Source organism: Hydra viridissima, unplaced genomic scaffold (genome assembly GCF_058129835.1).
Source record: "Hydra viridissima isolate aposymbiotic clone 2 unplaced genomic scaffold, HvirCarnegie_v1 scaffold_8, whole genome shotgun sequence".
Classification (NCBI taxonomy): Eukaryota; Metazoa; Cnidaria; class Hydrozoa; order Anthoathecata; family Hydridae; genus Hydra; species Hydra viridissima.
This window is the reverse complement of record NW_028324307.1, coordinates 3,651,343-3,668,554: the sequence shown is the minus strand read 5'-3', so window position 1 is coordinate 3,668,554 and position 17,212 is coordinate 3,651,343. Positions and strand designations below refer to the sequence as shown.

General features: G+C 29.6%; 3 protein-coding genes and 1 pseudogene across 3 annotated transcripts in view; all 4 read right to left on the bottom strand.

Moving 5' to 3' along the window:
* The window catches only part of LOC149884570 (uncharacterized), a 317,612-nt gene extending 307,370 nt beyond the window's left edge, over positions 1 to 10,242 (bottom strand). The window contains exon 1 of the mRNA XM_090095373.1: positions 10,223 to 10,242. The gene's annotated coding sequence lies outside the window, so the exon portion shown is untranslated. The remainder of the gene's footprint in view (positions 1 to 10,222) is intronic.
* Positions 657 to 2,968, bottom strand: LOC149884572 (uncharacterized). The gene is made up of 6 exons (XM_090095376.1): positions 2,874 to 2,968; positions 2,454 to 2,650; positions 2,321 to 2,374; positions 1,812 to 2,047; positions 1,517 to 1,676; positions 657 to 1,066 (listed from the first exon to the last, which is right to left on the bottom strand). Exons 3-6 carry the CDS (start codon positions 2,346 to 2,348, stop codon positions 921 to 923), a joined length of 570 nt encoding a protein of 189 aa, XP_089951502.1. The 5' UTR covers positions 2,349 to 2,374; positions 2,454 to 2,650; positions 2,874 to 2,968; the 3' UTR covers positions 657 to 920.
* On the bottom strand, positions 3,511 to 5,609 carry LOC149884571 (uncharacterized; annotated as a pseudogene).
* A 202-nt stretch (positions 10,243 to 10,444) lies between the features above and the next one.
* Positions 10,445 to 11,631, bottom strand: LOC145193930 (uncharacterized). The gene is given in 2 exon segments (XM_090095375.1): positions 10,445 to 10,782; positions 10,785 to 11,631. Coding segments are annotated over 2 exon segments (1,185 nt in total).
* Between the last annotated feature and the right edge of the window lie 5,581 nt (positions 11,632 to 17,212).

Here is a 17,212-nt window from a genome sequence, read left to right as displayed (position 1 = left end):
TCAACCAAAAGGTACAAGTCTCGTTAACAAAATTAAGATTGTTTAAGAATGACAAACAATTCTTCGATTGTTTTCAATTGAAGTTTGATTTCGTCACATCGACAGCGAGAATACAATGCTCGTTTTGTTCTGTTCAACGCTTTCCATAGAACAAACCAACGACTTTGCGAATCGAAACATACTTTTATGTCTTTACGTATTTCGAATAAAAGCGTCTCGTGTAAGCAATCGTCGTTGTAATATCCGCAACACATCCCAGTTAAACATTTCAACTGGGTCCCAGATGGGAACCAACTGGGGAAATTACTGGGACCCATCTGGGTATCCCTTATGGGTCCCATCTTGATTCTGTCAGTGGGATCCAACTGGGTCCCATCTGGGATTAGTCTGGGTTTTTGACGGGAAATCCCATATTGAACCCAGACACTTTTTCATTTACCGCGGGTTTTCTCATTTTTTTATAGTTTGTTTTTCGCAGATTTTCTGTATCTCGAATCTGCGAAATGTGACAATATTTTGATTAAAAAGCGACGCATTTTTTATATAAAACTAAAAAGTAAAGGTTATTTATATTAAATTCGCTGTCAGGACAATAAAATGTATTAGGTCTAACTTAATTTTTACGAATCAATTGAAAAAACAGATTTGAATTTCATGATATTTTTATGCAACAAAAAACTGTTATTATACAATGATTTGAAGCAAAACTGTTCTACTATAGTAATATTCTGCCACAGTAGTTCTCTCATATCGCCACCATAGTCGCATGACAAAAATTCTGCTATAAAGTTTATCGTTTCGCTTCTTTAGTGCTTTCGTCCACTTTTACACTAATTTTATAAATTAAAAATAAACAACAAATTTAAAAATCAAAATAATTTTAAATAAAAATTTTATTTTCCAAAATATTCGGCAAAGAACTATCCGGTGACATCTTTTAATCTATTATTTCCCTTTTTTCGACAATCACTACCACGGTCCCCTGAATTAGAAAACCACTTTGAAAGTTCTGCCTCAACTTGCTTTTTATTTGCATCTTGAGTTGTTGCATTGACTTTCACACTACCTAGAAAAATTTTTTTTTTTTTAAATTTTAGACAATAGCTTGAAGTACACTTCATAGATATGAGTTTAATTACTAAATAAATTTAGTTAACAAAAAAATAAATAAGTCATGACCTGTTGGTTTGAAAAAACCAATGCTAACCCACCAAAAAGTTATAGATTTCTGCTCACAAATTGGAATTGTTTTGATTATGACCATTTCAGGGTCAAAATCAAAACAAAAGTGGGCAAGCTGATTAAATTTTACAATGTATTACAGTGCATATATGCATGCATGCATGCATCATGCATGGATGGATGGATGGATGGATGGATGGATGGATGGATGTATGTATGTATGTATGTATGTATGTATGTATGTATGTATGTATGTATGTATGTATGTATGTATGTATGTATGTATGTATGTATGTATGTATGTATGTATGTACATGTATATGTATAGACTCACTAAACAGAACTTCAAACAAATTCAATGTTTTAAATGGTTGCTTTTGATTTTGTCCAGTAAGATTTAACTTTCTAGAGAGATCATTGCCAAGAAGAAATTTCATTGATCGTTTTATAAAGTTGCAAAGATCAACTCCACCAATTTCAGCTATCACTTTAATCTACACAAAAAGTCTAAAATTAGTTAGAAAATAATTTAAAAAATTAGTTAGATAATTATTGAAAAAATTCTAATAATACAAAAAAATACTTAATGAAAAAAAAAAAAATTATTTGAAAACATTTATCTTACTAACCATACATTTCTTCACTAGAGGATCTACCAACTTCTGATCCATTATCAGTAAATCTTCATGTGTCAAAATAGGTAATCTAATATCTTCTGGAAGCTGACATAAAGTTGCATTTATGCCTTGGTCTCGTTGCCCTAGGCTTTGCAAAATAGCAGAATGGACTTTTAGGGTTTGTTTTATGTCTTCAATTTGTGTCAAAATTGCAGTTAATATTGTGTTAGTCTGACTAGTACTTGCAGCTATAAAATAACAAATAAACATTAATTTTGAAAAATAGACTTTTAGATAATTTTGATAATTATGAAACTTATTAATAACTTATCAATAACAAACAAGTTCAATAAGTTATTAATTTTTTTTTCCTATACTAAAATGAAAAGGAAGATATAAAAGATACATTTTTTCCTGGAAATTTTTTTTCATTATTATACAACTCATGGAAAAAAAAAATTTTTTAGCTACATTAAAAAATTGGCTTAACAATAAATATAGAAAAAAACATAAAAGCTTACTGTTAGCAGAGGAACTGGATGTCGGCATATATGTTTTATTTTCAACAACAGTTGCTAAATCAAGCGCAACTAGCATAATCAAAACATAAATTAAAAAACAAATAAACAAAAATGGTAAAACTTATTAACTCACTATTATGACGAGTAATTTCAATATCACACTCATTCCAATCAGATTGCTGGAAAATATCAGAATGTTTTACTGATAAAAATGAAGGAGGAGCTGGCTTTGGTATAATATGAATTGGAGATGAACATTCTGGTTTGGGTAAAAAAGTAGATTTTTCTAAATGTTTAAATTTTTTGTGCACTGGAATAACTTTCTTGTTCCTAATAAAAAAAAAAAAGAAAGATATATATTTTTATATATATATATATATATATATATATATATATATATATATATATATATATATATATATATATATATATATATATATATATATATATTTATATATATATATATATATATATATATATATATATATATATTTATATATATATATATATATATATTAATATTAACAATAACATCGCTAATACAAAAGATTACTGTTCAATAAACTCTTCACTGCAATCAGAGTCAACTTCGCTTGTATCGCTTTTATCAGCTTGTATAATATTTATTCTAAATATTTTATAAATTATTTAAAGAAATTAATAAATTCTTTGAGTAGAAAAGCAAAGTGTACATAGACACTGCTGCATATATAAACATATAGTCATATATATATAAAGTATAAAAAATAGCATATATATAAATATATTGTATATATAAAACTTGACTAAATGATGCTTTTTAATTCGCATAGGAATATCACTCAGTAAGGTACCATCAGCAATCCAGTTTAATGGAAGAAAATCTGTTTCATTACTCTCATCAAATGAAACTATTGCATAAGACATTTTAATCTAATAAAATAGGCATCACACTCAACCAACAATACGATGGCATATTTTTAATAAGTATGTAATTATTATTAGGGTAAATACTGTAGTAAAAATTATTTGAGTAATTACAACTCAAATAATTTTTACTACAGTATTTACCCTAACATATGCCTTTATATTAAAGTATGTTATACAAGGAATGTAATAAATTTAAAATATTTAATAAAAAAAAAAGATACAGTAGAATGCAATAAGAATATATAAAAAAAAGCAAGTAAAGAGAGAAAAAATTAGTGCAGGTGCATCTGAGGCATAATTACAAATCCATTTTTAAATGGTAACTTTACATATTTACAATCTAAATCTACAATCGAGAATATTTTATTAAAACATGATACCTTCTCTACAAAAAAAATTGAAAGTAAGTCAGAGTTCATTGGATTTGTAAAAAATGGTTGTAAAAGTTCATACTTTTGAAAAACAATATAAGCTTCATTGCATTTGCTATTTGGAACTTGTAAAAAATTTCTTATAACACCTACTTTACCGTTTACTTTAAAACAATCATTAATTGAAGCAAAAAACTTAGCACATTTATACTGTTTAAATTGCAAACAGTGACGATATGATATAGGAACTGGACCTTCAGTGTGAAGCTCTTTAAAAACACTTTTTTTATTATTGCAAACTTGATCTGTGGGATTCAAATGTCCTTCAAAAATATTTCTCACAATTTGAAAACACAAAAACTGAGGTCGTCGCACAAGCTTTTTTAATCTTCCAAGATAACTTTCATATGGAAAAGAAGAAACTTTATCCAGAGCACCATAACGATTAACATCATCTGGCAAATGAATTAAAGAGTGAATATTATAAACGCAATGATCTTTACCATACAATTTACAAAATGTAGCAACAAAATATGTTAGCAACTTTTTAACATAATCAAGATAATTTTCACAAAGCGATGGACTTAAAAGAATACGTACAGCAACAGATAAATCCAAGAAGTTTAAATAAACATCATTTGGCAATGTACCTTTTAAAACTACTGGACCAGTGTATAACAGAAACTGACGTAATTCAGTAGCTTTCCAGTGTTTAAATTCCCATATTGAGCGAGGTTTGCGTGAAAATTCTTTTGGTACATGCTGTTTAAATAAAACTAGTTTTTCTGATAATGTTGTTAATGATGTTTTTGATAAACTTTGATTTTTTTTACTCCCATGCACCCATTGATTAATCATTCTCCTAACTACTCCTAAGCATACTAAATGCATATAATCAAGTGAAAAAGATGAAACCATTCCAAATGATAAATCTAAAAATGGAGATATCATGTTATCAATGTGATGCTTTTTATCTGCTTGCATATGAAAACTTTCATCAGTTCTAAGTGGAGCTGATAAATTAGGAAGAATAATTTTTCCAAACCATTGACCTTTTTGTAAACATCGCTCACAGCTATGATATGCAGTATGAGATTTAATACACTTTAAAAATGCTCTTGCAGGGGCATCACATATTACTGCATCTAGTTTTACAATAAATTTATGACCTTTACTATCCTCAAATGGTGACTTTTCTAGATATTTCATTTCTGCAACAAAGTCTTTCAAATAATCAGTTACTGGATTAGGTTTACTATTACTGCAAAATATGGCAATTGGGAAAACATCTGAAATTTCTTTAAACATTCCAAGAATTGGCCAAATACATGAATTAGAACTTTTAAAAATTGGTATACCATCAATGTTAATATGCAACTTAAGTTCCTTTAATTCTGGATTTTGAGGAACCATTATCAAAAACTTTGATAACCAATATTTAATACCAAAATAAAAGTATTCACCTCCTGCAACATTTTTTATATCAATTTTTCTTTGAGTATGATGAAGACTCCTGGCATTTTTTGGTACGCTTGAAACAAGTGGTTTCAAAATCTGCAATAAATGTGTAGTTGCATTTTGTGAAATATTAAAAGAAACTGCCCAACTTGCTAAGTTTTTATTGAAACTAGTTAAATTGGAGTCATTACTTTCAGAAAAAAAAGTTAAATCACTATCACCATAATCTTCATCAGTTGTATCTGATACACAAGCACAATATTCATTTTTGTCTGAACAACAGCTATTTACTGTGTTTATTGCACTTGCATGGAACTGAGTCATTACATTCATGCTTTTATTCAATGGTGCAAATTCATGCATAAAATTGTTTTGATGATTTGGAAAATCTGTAGTTGTTGTAATAATTTCATGTGTGTTACAAATACTTTCTGATACATTGCAGCTATATTCATGATCATTTGAGCTTGAGTCATTTTGATAACTTTTAACCAAATCTTTGTTTTCAAATTTATGTTGAACTTCTGATAGCAGTTTAGATACAGCAGTGTTTATTTTTCTACGCTTAGTGCGATAATTATATGAAAAAGGCAATAAACTATCCATTATATGATTTTATATTCTAAATTTATATTTTATTTTAAAAAATTCTAAAAATGTATTAAAAAATAAATATATCTAAACAAATTGTAATAATTTTTTATTATTACAGACAAATAAAGTAAAAGGTTAAAACACCTAATAATTTTCGCTATTACTTACTATTATTAACAAATATTTCACAATATAAATAATTTAAACATTTTTTCATAAAAAACCTTATATAGAATATATTACTTATATTATAAATACTGTAACTGATATTATAACTTATAATATCAGTTACAGCATTTATAATATAAGTAATATATTATCAACTCTATAACTTATAGAAAATGTAAAACATTTATGTATTTATAGATAATATTTAAAGTTTAGATATGGCAGTTTAATTAGTAAAACCTTACGATATTTTGCACAGTAACATTGAGATTTGCTTGAAAAAGATAACTTAAAACAAAACACACTAACTTAGTGAGTTAATGTGTAATGGCTTAGTGACTAAGCCATAACTGTAAGCACACCAAACCATATAAACAAATTTGAAAAAATTTCCACATTTGTCTATAGCATTAAAAATAAAAAACATGACTTCAGTTTGATAAAGCATTTTACAAGTCTGTAAAAAAGTAAACGTTGACATACTCTCAAACTTATTAATGGCTATGAAATTCAGTCTGAATTTCAGTCTAAAATTCTTATCTAAAATTTTATTATATGCAGGGCATCTAAGAAATTTGAGAGCATGTCACATTTTTTTTTTTTTTTTTTTTTTGTGAATTCATTTTTTAAATGGATGACTAAATATTGATTTTAACATATTCATACTTTTAATATAGAATTGAAACTGATATGTAAATGTTTTTTACAAAAATACAATAAAAAAACCAAATGAAGTTCCTGTGTATATTTACTCCAAATGCAAGTGTATATTCAATCTAAATCAAGCCGCGTTACACTTTAAAAGAATTTTGCAGTTTTATTTCAATAAAACTTTTTAATAAAAACGATGCCAAAAAATATGCTTTGATTAGAAAATACACGCTACCATTAAACCACGCGTCCTAACTTCAAACCAGCCGTAAATCATTTACGAAGTCCCATGCCAGTCCCAGTAAAAACCCAGATTTTATTTACGGCGTTATTTTCACACCGTATGGGACCCATCTGGCACCCAGAACAAATCCCAGCCGGAACCCAATCCCAGTAATCCCAGCTCAATCCCAGTCAATCCCAGCTGGGACCCAGTTGGGATGGTTAACTGGGATGTTTAAAACGCAACGATTTACTTTTTGTTTGATTTCGCTATTCGTATGGTCGTTTTTTAGTCGTTTTAAAATATCGCAATAACGCGAGTATTTATTATTATCCATTATATTCGCTTTTACAAGTAGTTCAGAAATATCGTGTTTGGATAGCGAATCGATTTTACTCTGAGTCAATTTCGTATAGAATAATTCCATTATTCGTCGATTTCCATAGGTTCTTCTTCGTCTTCGGTTTGAACGATCGGATTCGAATGAACGATCTGTTCATCAATTTCCATCGGTTCCTCCTCAATTTTTTTTATATTTTACTAAACACAAAAATAAAAAAAAAATGAAAAAACAAAGTTAGGTTATTGTATCATATTTTTTATTTTAAATAAATCTTCCATACAATACTGACACATATAATAGTGAAAACTCATTATCTCCACGGATGGACAATCAATCATTTCACGATCGTCAATATGTCCACCGCAATGTCCGTATTTAAAAGGAGATATAATGTTTTCAAATTTCGGCACACCGAACATTTCTATATTGTATGATAGTAATTGCTGCGAATCACAAAAACGCTTTTCGATTGTACCACCTTTATACAATACAACATCGTTCTTATTTATAAACCGCATTAAATATTCCGGTACATCTCTACAACGCATCACTTTAGTCGATGAAAACAAGTTGTTTGAAGTTGTTAGCAGACTGTTTTTCGGATAAAACGGAAGTCTATGTATATATTTCGAGCAAAACACAAAAGCGTTTCTATACTTTGTCGGCATATCATCGTAATCGATGCACGGTATACCGTGAACATTTAACATAAAGCCAAAAGGATCGAACATCCTTGTTAGCGATACCTCCCTTATGCAACAGTGAGTTTTGCTGACTTGAATTCCTTCGGCATCCATTATCCACCATCGTCTTCGAACTTGAAAAAATAAAAAAAATATGTTATTATTACTTTCGTCGTTTTGTCAAAACCCACTTAACGATTCTTTTTCCGACTCGATTTAATTTTTGATTCATCGCATTGTTGGTGTATCAGATAAGCAAAACTGTTATTTGGATTTTGAACATCAGTTAAGAAATGGTATGTTTTCGATTGATCAACAAACCGTATTTCATTTTAATGTGAATTCACTCTCTATGAAATATGCTGCTGTTTTAAAACAATCAAAAAAAAGAAAAAATAACGAGTAAATTATATATTTTTCATTTGTTGTATTATTATATCTTTACATTTGTTGTATTATTATTTATTATTTTCAATTACTGTTTTCACTCCTTGTCCAACGCCAGCACTTATTGCCCCGCTCGCTGCAGCTTTCGCTGTCCCTATTGCAATCGCTCCTGCTTTAGCCGCTAAAGCTGTTTTCGTAGCAATAGCCGCCGCCGCTGCCGCTTTACTAGCGATGGCTGCTTTAGCTGCAATAGCTGCTATAATTGGTGCGATTAAAAAAGGCAATCCTCCTCTTTGTTTTCTTTTCTTATTTCGTTTCTTTATATATTTTTTTCGAAAATGTTTTTTTTTCGTATTAAATTTTCGCGAATTACAAATCATCATATCAATTGACTTCTTCGGGCGACTGCCCAATCTAATGCTTTTTTTCCGTACGTCGAAGAAAGAAACTGATCACCAGCAATTTTTCCCAATCCTAAAAATTTTCCCAAAAATTGAAAAAGTAGATAATAAATCATAAATAAAAAACAAATAAATTTAACAAAAAGACACTTATTCATATAAATATTTAGAGTACAAAGGATAATAAAGTAATGTTCTAATGCCAGTTGTATGCCCATAAAATAGCGGAAAAACTACAAAGTAATTATCTCTTGGTATAAGCATGCACTTTTTAAAAATATTAGTTGCTGGAATAACAAAAAACTCAGCTGACAAATTTTTGACACGGTACACTTGAAATAGTGAAGATTTACAAGGATAGAAATGAAAACTTTTTTGTTTGGAAAATTTACAACATATAATAACATAATCGTAGCTAGTGTCAATTATGTTATCAATAACAATAATTTTTCCATCTGTAAGTAGTGCACAATTGTTGCAGTTATCTAAACAAAATGTAAAACCTGCATAACAAATTTGCGTATACTGTGTGGCTTGATTACCTAACGTTGGTCCGTTGGAATGTTGTTTAGACAGTTTTGGCTGTTGAGAACAAGGCCTGCAAAACACAAATGGCTTTTCACCAAGTTCAGATAAATGCCTGCATATTTGTCTTAAAGGGAGTTTGCCAGTTCTAATCATTTTCTTAAGGAAAAAAATGCGTTTTCTTAAGGAAAAGCCCTGTATTCATCTAGTGTACCAAATCGTCGAACGTCATCACAAATATAGATGAGACTACCTATAGTCTATATAACTGCAGTATCGCCATATAGTTCAGACATTTGGTCAACAAACTCTTTTAAAAGATTTTCTGCATAATCACATTACATATTTAAAGTTGAATTACTTGAAAGAATTGTCACAGCAAGATGCATTAACATGAAGTGATGGTATTGTTGTGGTGGAAGATTACTTCGTAAAACCAAAGGTCCAAGATAGCACAAAAATATCCTAAATTCAGTCGCTTTCCAACGATCAATTTCATTTAAACTTCTTGTTTTACGACTAAATTCCATCGTAACATATTTGGCTATATTTATTAGTTCACACGATATTGCATTTGCAGTTTGCATACCAATATTAGTTAATCGTTTACCACGTTAAAGATGCATTAATAATCTGCGTGTAGAACCAAGACAAATCAAATGCATATATTCCAAAGGAACTTGAGATACTGCACCAATACCAAGTTCAAGTAAAGGTAAGGAAACATTATTCTTGTGATGTTGTATTGTTTTTTACTAGAGAATGAAGGATCAGTGCGTTTTTCAGCGTTTAAAATAGGAAAAGTAATTCTATGATAAACTCTTTCCCCTGTTTGAGTGCACCTTTCACAACCATGGTATGCTGTGTGACCTTTAGTACACTTAATAAATGCATGTGCTGGTGCATCACACACAAATCCTTTCACAATAACCTTATATTGAATACCATCCACTTTAATACCATCTTGTTTAACTTTATTCAATCCTACCACTAAATCATTAAGAAATAATGTTGCAGATGCAAGTTTGCTTCCACCACAAACAAGGGACACAAGAAATGAATCAGTGTTTTTTAAAAGGGCTGATTTGCTCAAAACCCGTTTTTGAGAAAACCAAAAAAAACTCTTTATATCTTTTAATATTAAATATACAAAATGTGTAATATATTTTTAAAAAATATATGCAAGAGTAACATCTTAATACACTTTGATAATTGTTATAACATTTCGTTTGTTAATAATTAATGTATGAAATATCGAAAAATTTGCCCTTTTAAAAAAAATCGAATATTTCAGGAAGGAAAACAAATTAAAACTCCGTAAGAACTACAACTATGTACTTTAAAACAATGTTTTTACGTCCCAGTAATAAATATAATACATATATATAACTAAATTAGCTATCAGTAAGAATTAATCTAGTCCCCCCTCAAAGTCACTATCAGGGAGATTCTCATATTCATTAGTTGGCCAGGAGTACAGCTCGTTATAAAACTCGTTGAATTCTTCAGGAATGAATTGCTTTAATTTGTTAAGGTCTTCCACCTTCATTTTTTTTAGTGTAACTTTGCCACTTGGATGAGCCAAACTATCCACCTGTAGTACAGTACCCGTATGTTTGGACATAAAAAAACCATTAATATTGGTGAATGCCTTAATGTAGCCTTTTTTATCATGCTCATATACAAAATGAAGCAAGTTACTAATTGAAAAGTGAACCTTCTTTTCTTTTGAGGTATTTTTACCTTTGGGTCTGAAGAAATTCAAGATATTTTGTAATGTTTTCGGCTCCAAGCTTTAAAATCAAAAAATTCAGTTGCATCTACAATTTCTTTCACCGTAAACTTTTGTGATCTGGAGCTGCTAATAATAAGCTCGGTGAGTTGACGCATGTGATAAAGACGGTCATGTGTTTTTAAAATATTTGAAATTATACCAAAGTCCCTATCACAAGGAAGGAAACTATGCCCTCTCATTGGAATGAACTGTTCTACTTTATCAAATCTGCCACTGTCAGTTAAATATAAACAAAAATGAGATAAGGTTTGATTTTTATTTTGTCCACCACAGTTGTCACAAAACAAACGTAATGTATTATACTTTGGTAGAAGTGAAATCAAATAATCATTTAAATAAGCCGCAACTTCATTAGGCCCTTTTCTTCCTTGACCTTCATGGTATATATATACATGACTTTTTTCTTCTTTAATGTTATGTATACAAAAAACATTGACTGATAGCTGTCTCATGTAATAAAGTTGTTGGATAGGTAATTTTGGCAAGCTTATCGTCTTCATATAGTCAAATGCCAATGATAGAATGTGCTCCTCCTTTGAGCCATCTTCTGATGTTTCATGTTTTAAAGCATTGTAAAATTTTTTACTCCTGAGCTTGTGAGCATCTAAATCAGTCTGCGCTGCTCGTTTAGCTACATCATTGAGATGTGGTGATTTCAGTCCAAGATTTAATTCTTCACACGTGCAACAAATGTCCACTTGTGGGCGCCCAAACCGAAAGTTAAAATTTGTTTTAAAATGGTTCCAGTAAAAAGAATTGCTCACTTTTAAATCTGGATTTTTATCACAAAAAAGTTGCCACATTAGTTTTACATTTAAACTAGCATTGAAGTAGTATACTTTTTTGCCTGAGTAATGTGATTCCTTGAGTGAAAATGATCTTATGTGATTACTAACAATGTCATAAACATTCTGAGAAAGACAATTAGTAATACCTTTTCCTCTTTTACCTTCAGGGGTTATTCCAATAACCTTAAGGTTCCTTATTCTCCGTAATCGTTTTTCACTAATACTTAAGACAGATAAAAGTGCACTGCAACATATCTTTACGCGTATATTGCCTACAATCACATGATAGGAAAAGCTATTTGGCTGCTTTGGTTTTTCAAGATTCTTTTGATGTGGCACTCTTCTTTTAACTTTAGTGACATCTATCAATCCTTGAATATAAAAATCTTGTTTGTCTTTGTTTTTTATATCATAAAATTTGGAAAAGATATCCACACAGTTAGCCTCTCCAAAGTTTTCCAAACACTTTTTATTGCACCTTAAAAAAGAAACCAGAAAAATTATTATACAGTTAATACAAGCTAGAAAACGTTTTTGTTAAAATACACAGCATTATTTATAATCTTAAACAGAGAACAACATTGCCACTAAAGTTGTAGGAAAATAGACCAAATCATATTAAGAGTATTTGACTTTTTAGTGCTTCCACCTGTTATACTCTCAAGAACTATATAGGCCTAGGCTTACTATAACTAGATTTAACTATTCAGTATATGTTAACAATCTGAAAAAAAAAATCATAATAAAACTTAGGCATATCAAACTTCTATTCAAGAAAGGTTTAATTAGCGATTGCGATTTCCCGGACTTTTTCCATTCCCGGGATAGCGGGAATTATTTACATTGTTCCCGGGATCCCGGGAAAATCTTCCTCAGAGAAAATGTAAATAACTAAATACGCTTTTCTATTTTTCTATTTATTTTTTGTAACTGTTTACAACTTTAAAGTGACTTCTGAGAAAAACCAGTGCATCGAGATGAATGTCGATCAATCTAGTTCTATAGTTGGTAAAAAAAAATCCAGTTGAACTAAACACCCTTTCAGCCTCTACACTGGAAGGACGAATAGTTAAAAGCGCATTATAAAGCATATCTAAGTTATGCGATCTTTTATTAGTAGCTTCAAACAGATTGAATTCTTGACGCATAATTGATTTATTGCACTTGACTTCAAAAACATCTTTTTTTTTTACAAATTTTTCTAATCTGGCAGCCATAGATTCAGATAACTATTGATATATTATTGATTTATATCAATAATACTATTGTTAAATTTTCTATCGCTATCTTTTTCTTTTGCTATATTTTCAATTATGGGAAAAAGTCGACCAGCTATTTCAATCGCTAAATTTATCATAACTGCTTTAGATGGCATGCTAAATAAGTCATCATCCATATCACTTTTTGAAGATTGTGGATTATCTAAAAGTTTTAGTAAACCAACAAGATCTTTTTTTCTTCTTTGACATATTCTTTCAATTAAAACATTTTTAAGATCTTTTGCTAGGTAGCAATCTTGAACATCAAGTTCTTTAACCATAAATTTTAATGTGTCATCAGCTGTTAATAAAGTTGCTTCCCTTCTGCAAATCATTTCAGAACCTAAGACAATAAGTTCCAGACTTTTTGCTAAATTTTCAATTACTGTAAGTTCATCATCAGACAACTTTAGGTTTTCTAAACTGAAATCCACGAGAGATTTAAAAACTGCTTTTTTAACTTTAATAAATCTTTGAATCATGGTCAACATTGAATTCCAACGAGTTTTTGAATCCAAAATTAGCACTAGCTCTTGTCCAAATTCATTTTTAGAATAACGCTTTAAAGAATCCATTTTTAAAGGAGATCTTTTAAAAGTTACAACTACTTTTCTAACTTTAACAAGAACTTTATGAAGCTCAGGAACAAGATCAGGAACTTGGTCACTAATTTCATTTTGCTGATCCTCCTCCTCATCATAATCATCGTCATCATCAAAGACATCATCTTCAATATCTTTGTCATTAGTACTTTGATTATTATTTTTACCTTTTTTTTTATATATTACATCAACAACGGCTAAATGTATTGCGTGTGCAAAACAAAGTTGATATTCAGAAGGCGAAGTATATCCTAATTTTTCCATAACAGAAGCACCATCAGTTGTTATGCAAACTACATCATTTGTAAGACTTACATTAAACATGTTTAATTTTTTGATGAGTAGTTCTAGGCAATCATTTGAATTGTGCGATCCTAACATTGGCTCTAATCCAAGATTAATAAAGCCTTCATTAAAGTGAAGATTTATATTCATAAATTTTCTGCCATGTTTTGAATATTCATCCAAATCTATACTAAACTTGCATTTTTTTCCTTTTATTTCGAGTATCTTTTTTTTATTTTCTTCGACTATTTCCAAATAATATATATATATAAGATTCATGACATCTGTTTTCGATTTAGGAAGAGTGAAGCCTTTATCACGAAGCAACTCACGAATTTGATGATTCAGTTATTGCATTAATAGAAAAACCATCAATCGCAGCAAAACGAGCCAATCGTTCTCCCAATGAAACTTTTTTTGTCATGGAATCAATTGTTAATTGAACACAACGTTTTTTAGTTGATGGTTCTTCTTCTTTATTTAAAATAATATTATGGATTTTTTCTAAATGCCTATTCAATCCAACAGTGGAACCACCTTTGCATAGTAATATTTTTGGACAATGTTTGGATTGTGCCTCGTCTGCTTTTTTAAGATCAAAATAACTCCAAACCTTCGAAGTTTTAAGATTTAAGGACATTTTTTTAAAAATTCCCAATGCGCTGCGATAAATTTCAATATGTAAACAATATAAATAAGCAATATTTCTTATGGTCCGGAAAACAAAAAATTCTGACTTTGGCGGGAAAGTTAAAAAATGTGTGTACAAAAATCCCGGGATCCCGAAAAAAATTTCTCGGGATTCCGGGAAATTGGAATAAAATTTTTCCCGGGAATTTCCCGGGAACAAATTCCCGGAAAGAATCACTAGGTTTAATATGTAAAACCTGTAAATTATTTACTTTAAAGTCGTTTTACTCATCATACCTGTATAAAACAGGTATACTACTATCTAAGTACTATAGCTGGTTTAGACTTAGGGTTAAAATATTTTGAAGTATGCTATTCTATAAATTTTAGATATATAATATATTTAAATTATTTTAAACTTATGCTTTCATGAAATTTGATTAATGTTTCAAAATCTTATAGTATAGTATTTTTTATAATTTTTGTATAGTTTGATGTAAACATTAAATTTTTGATAAGTTTAAAATGATTTAAATATACTATATGTAAATGTATATATAGTGTATATATATTACATATATATATATATATATATATATATATATATATATATATATATATATATATATATATATATATATATATATATATATATATATATATATATATATTACATCGGATATTTGAAACTTACCTGCAAGTAAACTTAGGGTACTTTGGTGGAACTTCATTTCCCTTATGATTTATGTATGACTGCCCCATTAAACGTGCTTGTTTTATTTTATTATGTTTGTACTCACAAGGATAACTTTCTTTCCTCTTTCTAGGACTTGGAATGACGAGATCCATTAAAATTTTTATAATAACAACAACATACAAAAAACTGTTTACATTTTCTGCGTATTGCGCCTAAAAATACAAATCAGCTTGAGAGTGATTTTTTTAAAAAGGGCGTATTTGAAGCAAATTTGCCTTTTTAAAAAAAATGAAAAACTTTCAGGTGGCTTTATTTGTGTAAGAAGATAAAATTTAAACACATTTTTAACATAAATTGATGAAGCTATCATAGAAGGACACAAAACACACAAAAAGTGAATTTCTTAAAAAATGTCAAATCAGCCCTTTTAAAAAACACTGATTCAAATGGTCTTGAAACTAGTTCTTCATAACTAACTATGCATAACATAGACCAGAATTGTGATGAACTTTTAAAAAGTGACAATCCATCAACATTGAATAACAAGTAGCTATCATTACTTTTACTTTTGCTGCATGTTATGGCATGCTTCATCAAGCAAGCTAGTTGTGTTTCAAAACCCATGTAAACATATTCACCGTTACGCCCATAAATATCTTTCATGGCAACAGCACCCGTGCAGTTTTTACTTTGTAAAAGTGTTCTTGAGTCTTTGGGTAGAGAATGATATTTTGATAAAATAGGCAATAAATCCGTCAAGGCTTTTTTTCGAACATTATGCTTAATCGAAATTTAGGTTAAACATCAAACAAATGTCGATTAAATGTCATAATGCCCGATAAGGTCTTTATTCAGCGTTTAAACGCTTTCTAAATACTCCGAATCCATTTAGAATTGATTCCGAAACGTTCAGATTGATTTAAATATCATTTAAAAGGGATCTAAATCCATTTTAAATCAGCAAATGCCCGTAGGGTACCCAGTCGACACGCCGACGTCTATATGATGTCAAAAAGACGTCTTTTTGGAACGTTTAGGACCGGTTCTAAATGGCAACGCTAGATGACGCCTTTATAGGACTTAAGAAGGACGTTTTTTTAAGACGTAACTAAAACGTCTATTTGCGACTTTATTAAGACATTCAGAACTGGTTCTAAATGGCAACGCCAAATGACATCTTTTTAGGACGTAATTCAGACGTCCTCTTTTTACGTCTAAAAGACGCAAATTCACAACTTAAGGACGTTGTTAACAAATACTTGTTGGAAAACTTAGTTGCATGATTACCTAAGGTTGAAATTTATGTTTTCACACCATTTCTTAAGAATAGAAAAGAAAATGATAATTCATATTCCAATATAGTATAATAAGTATTAACAATAATAAGTATTACCATTAAGTACGAACTTTTTAATACGTTTTTGGAAAGAATTTATGTATATTATAAATTTAAAGTATCTCCATCTTCTTCCTCTAGTTCATATCCAAAAATCGACTTTTGGCGTCCTCCACTCTCTTTTCTGTCAGGTGCATGTTTTAAAATACTCCCAACAGAATTTTGAAGGTCTTTTTCGCTGTACAAATCAGGTAAACATTCTTAAACGGAAAATATATATATGTAATATTTACATTTTTTTAGGCAAAAATCATAAAAAAATAAAAATCTTTAACAAAACTTTAAACTTTAGCATTAATTGCTTAATTATGATAACTCAATACCACACAAAATCTTCATCAGATTGGTCTTTCTGAAATTAAGCTTATTTGTTCCAGCCATATTAAAAAGACTCATAATTTTAGTTGACATCACTCTAAAATGCAAAGATTATATATATACACACACACACACACACACACACACACACACACACACACACACACACACACACACACACACACACACACACACATACACACACACACACACACAACCACACACACACACACATAACCACACACACACACACATACACACACACACACACTAAATATATACATAATAAAAAAAAACACACATAATAAAAATTATTTATTTAGTATTTTTACAGAATTAGAACTAAATAGAAATATTCTTACACTCGTCTTTTAAAGGAGAAGTTAAAGTTGATTTTCCCCGTGTCTAT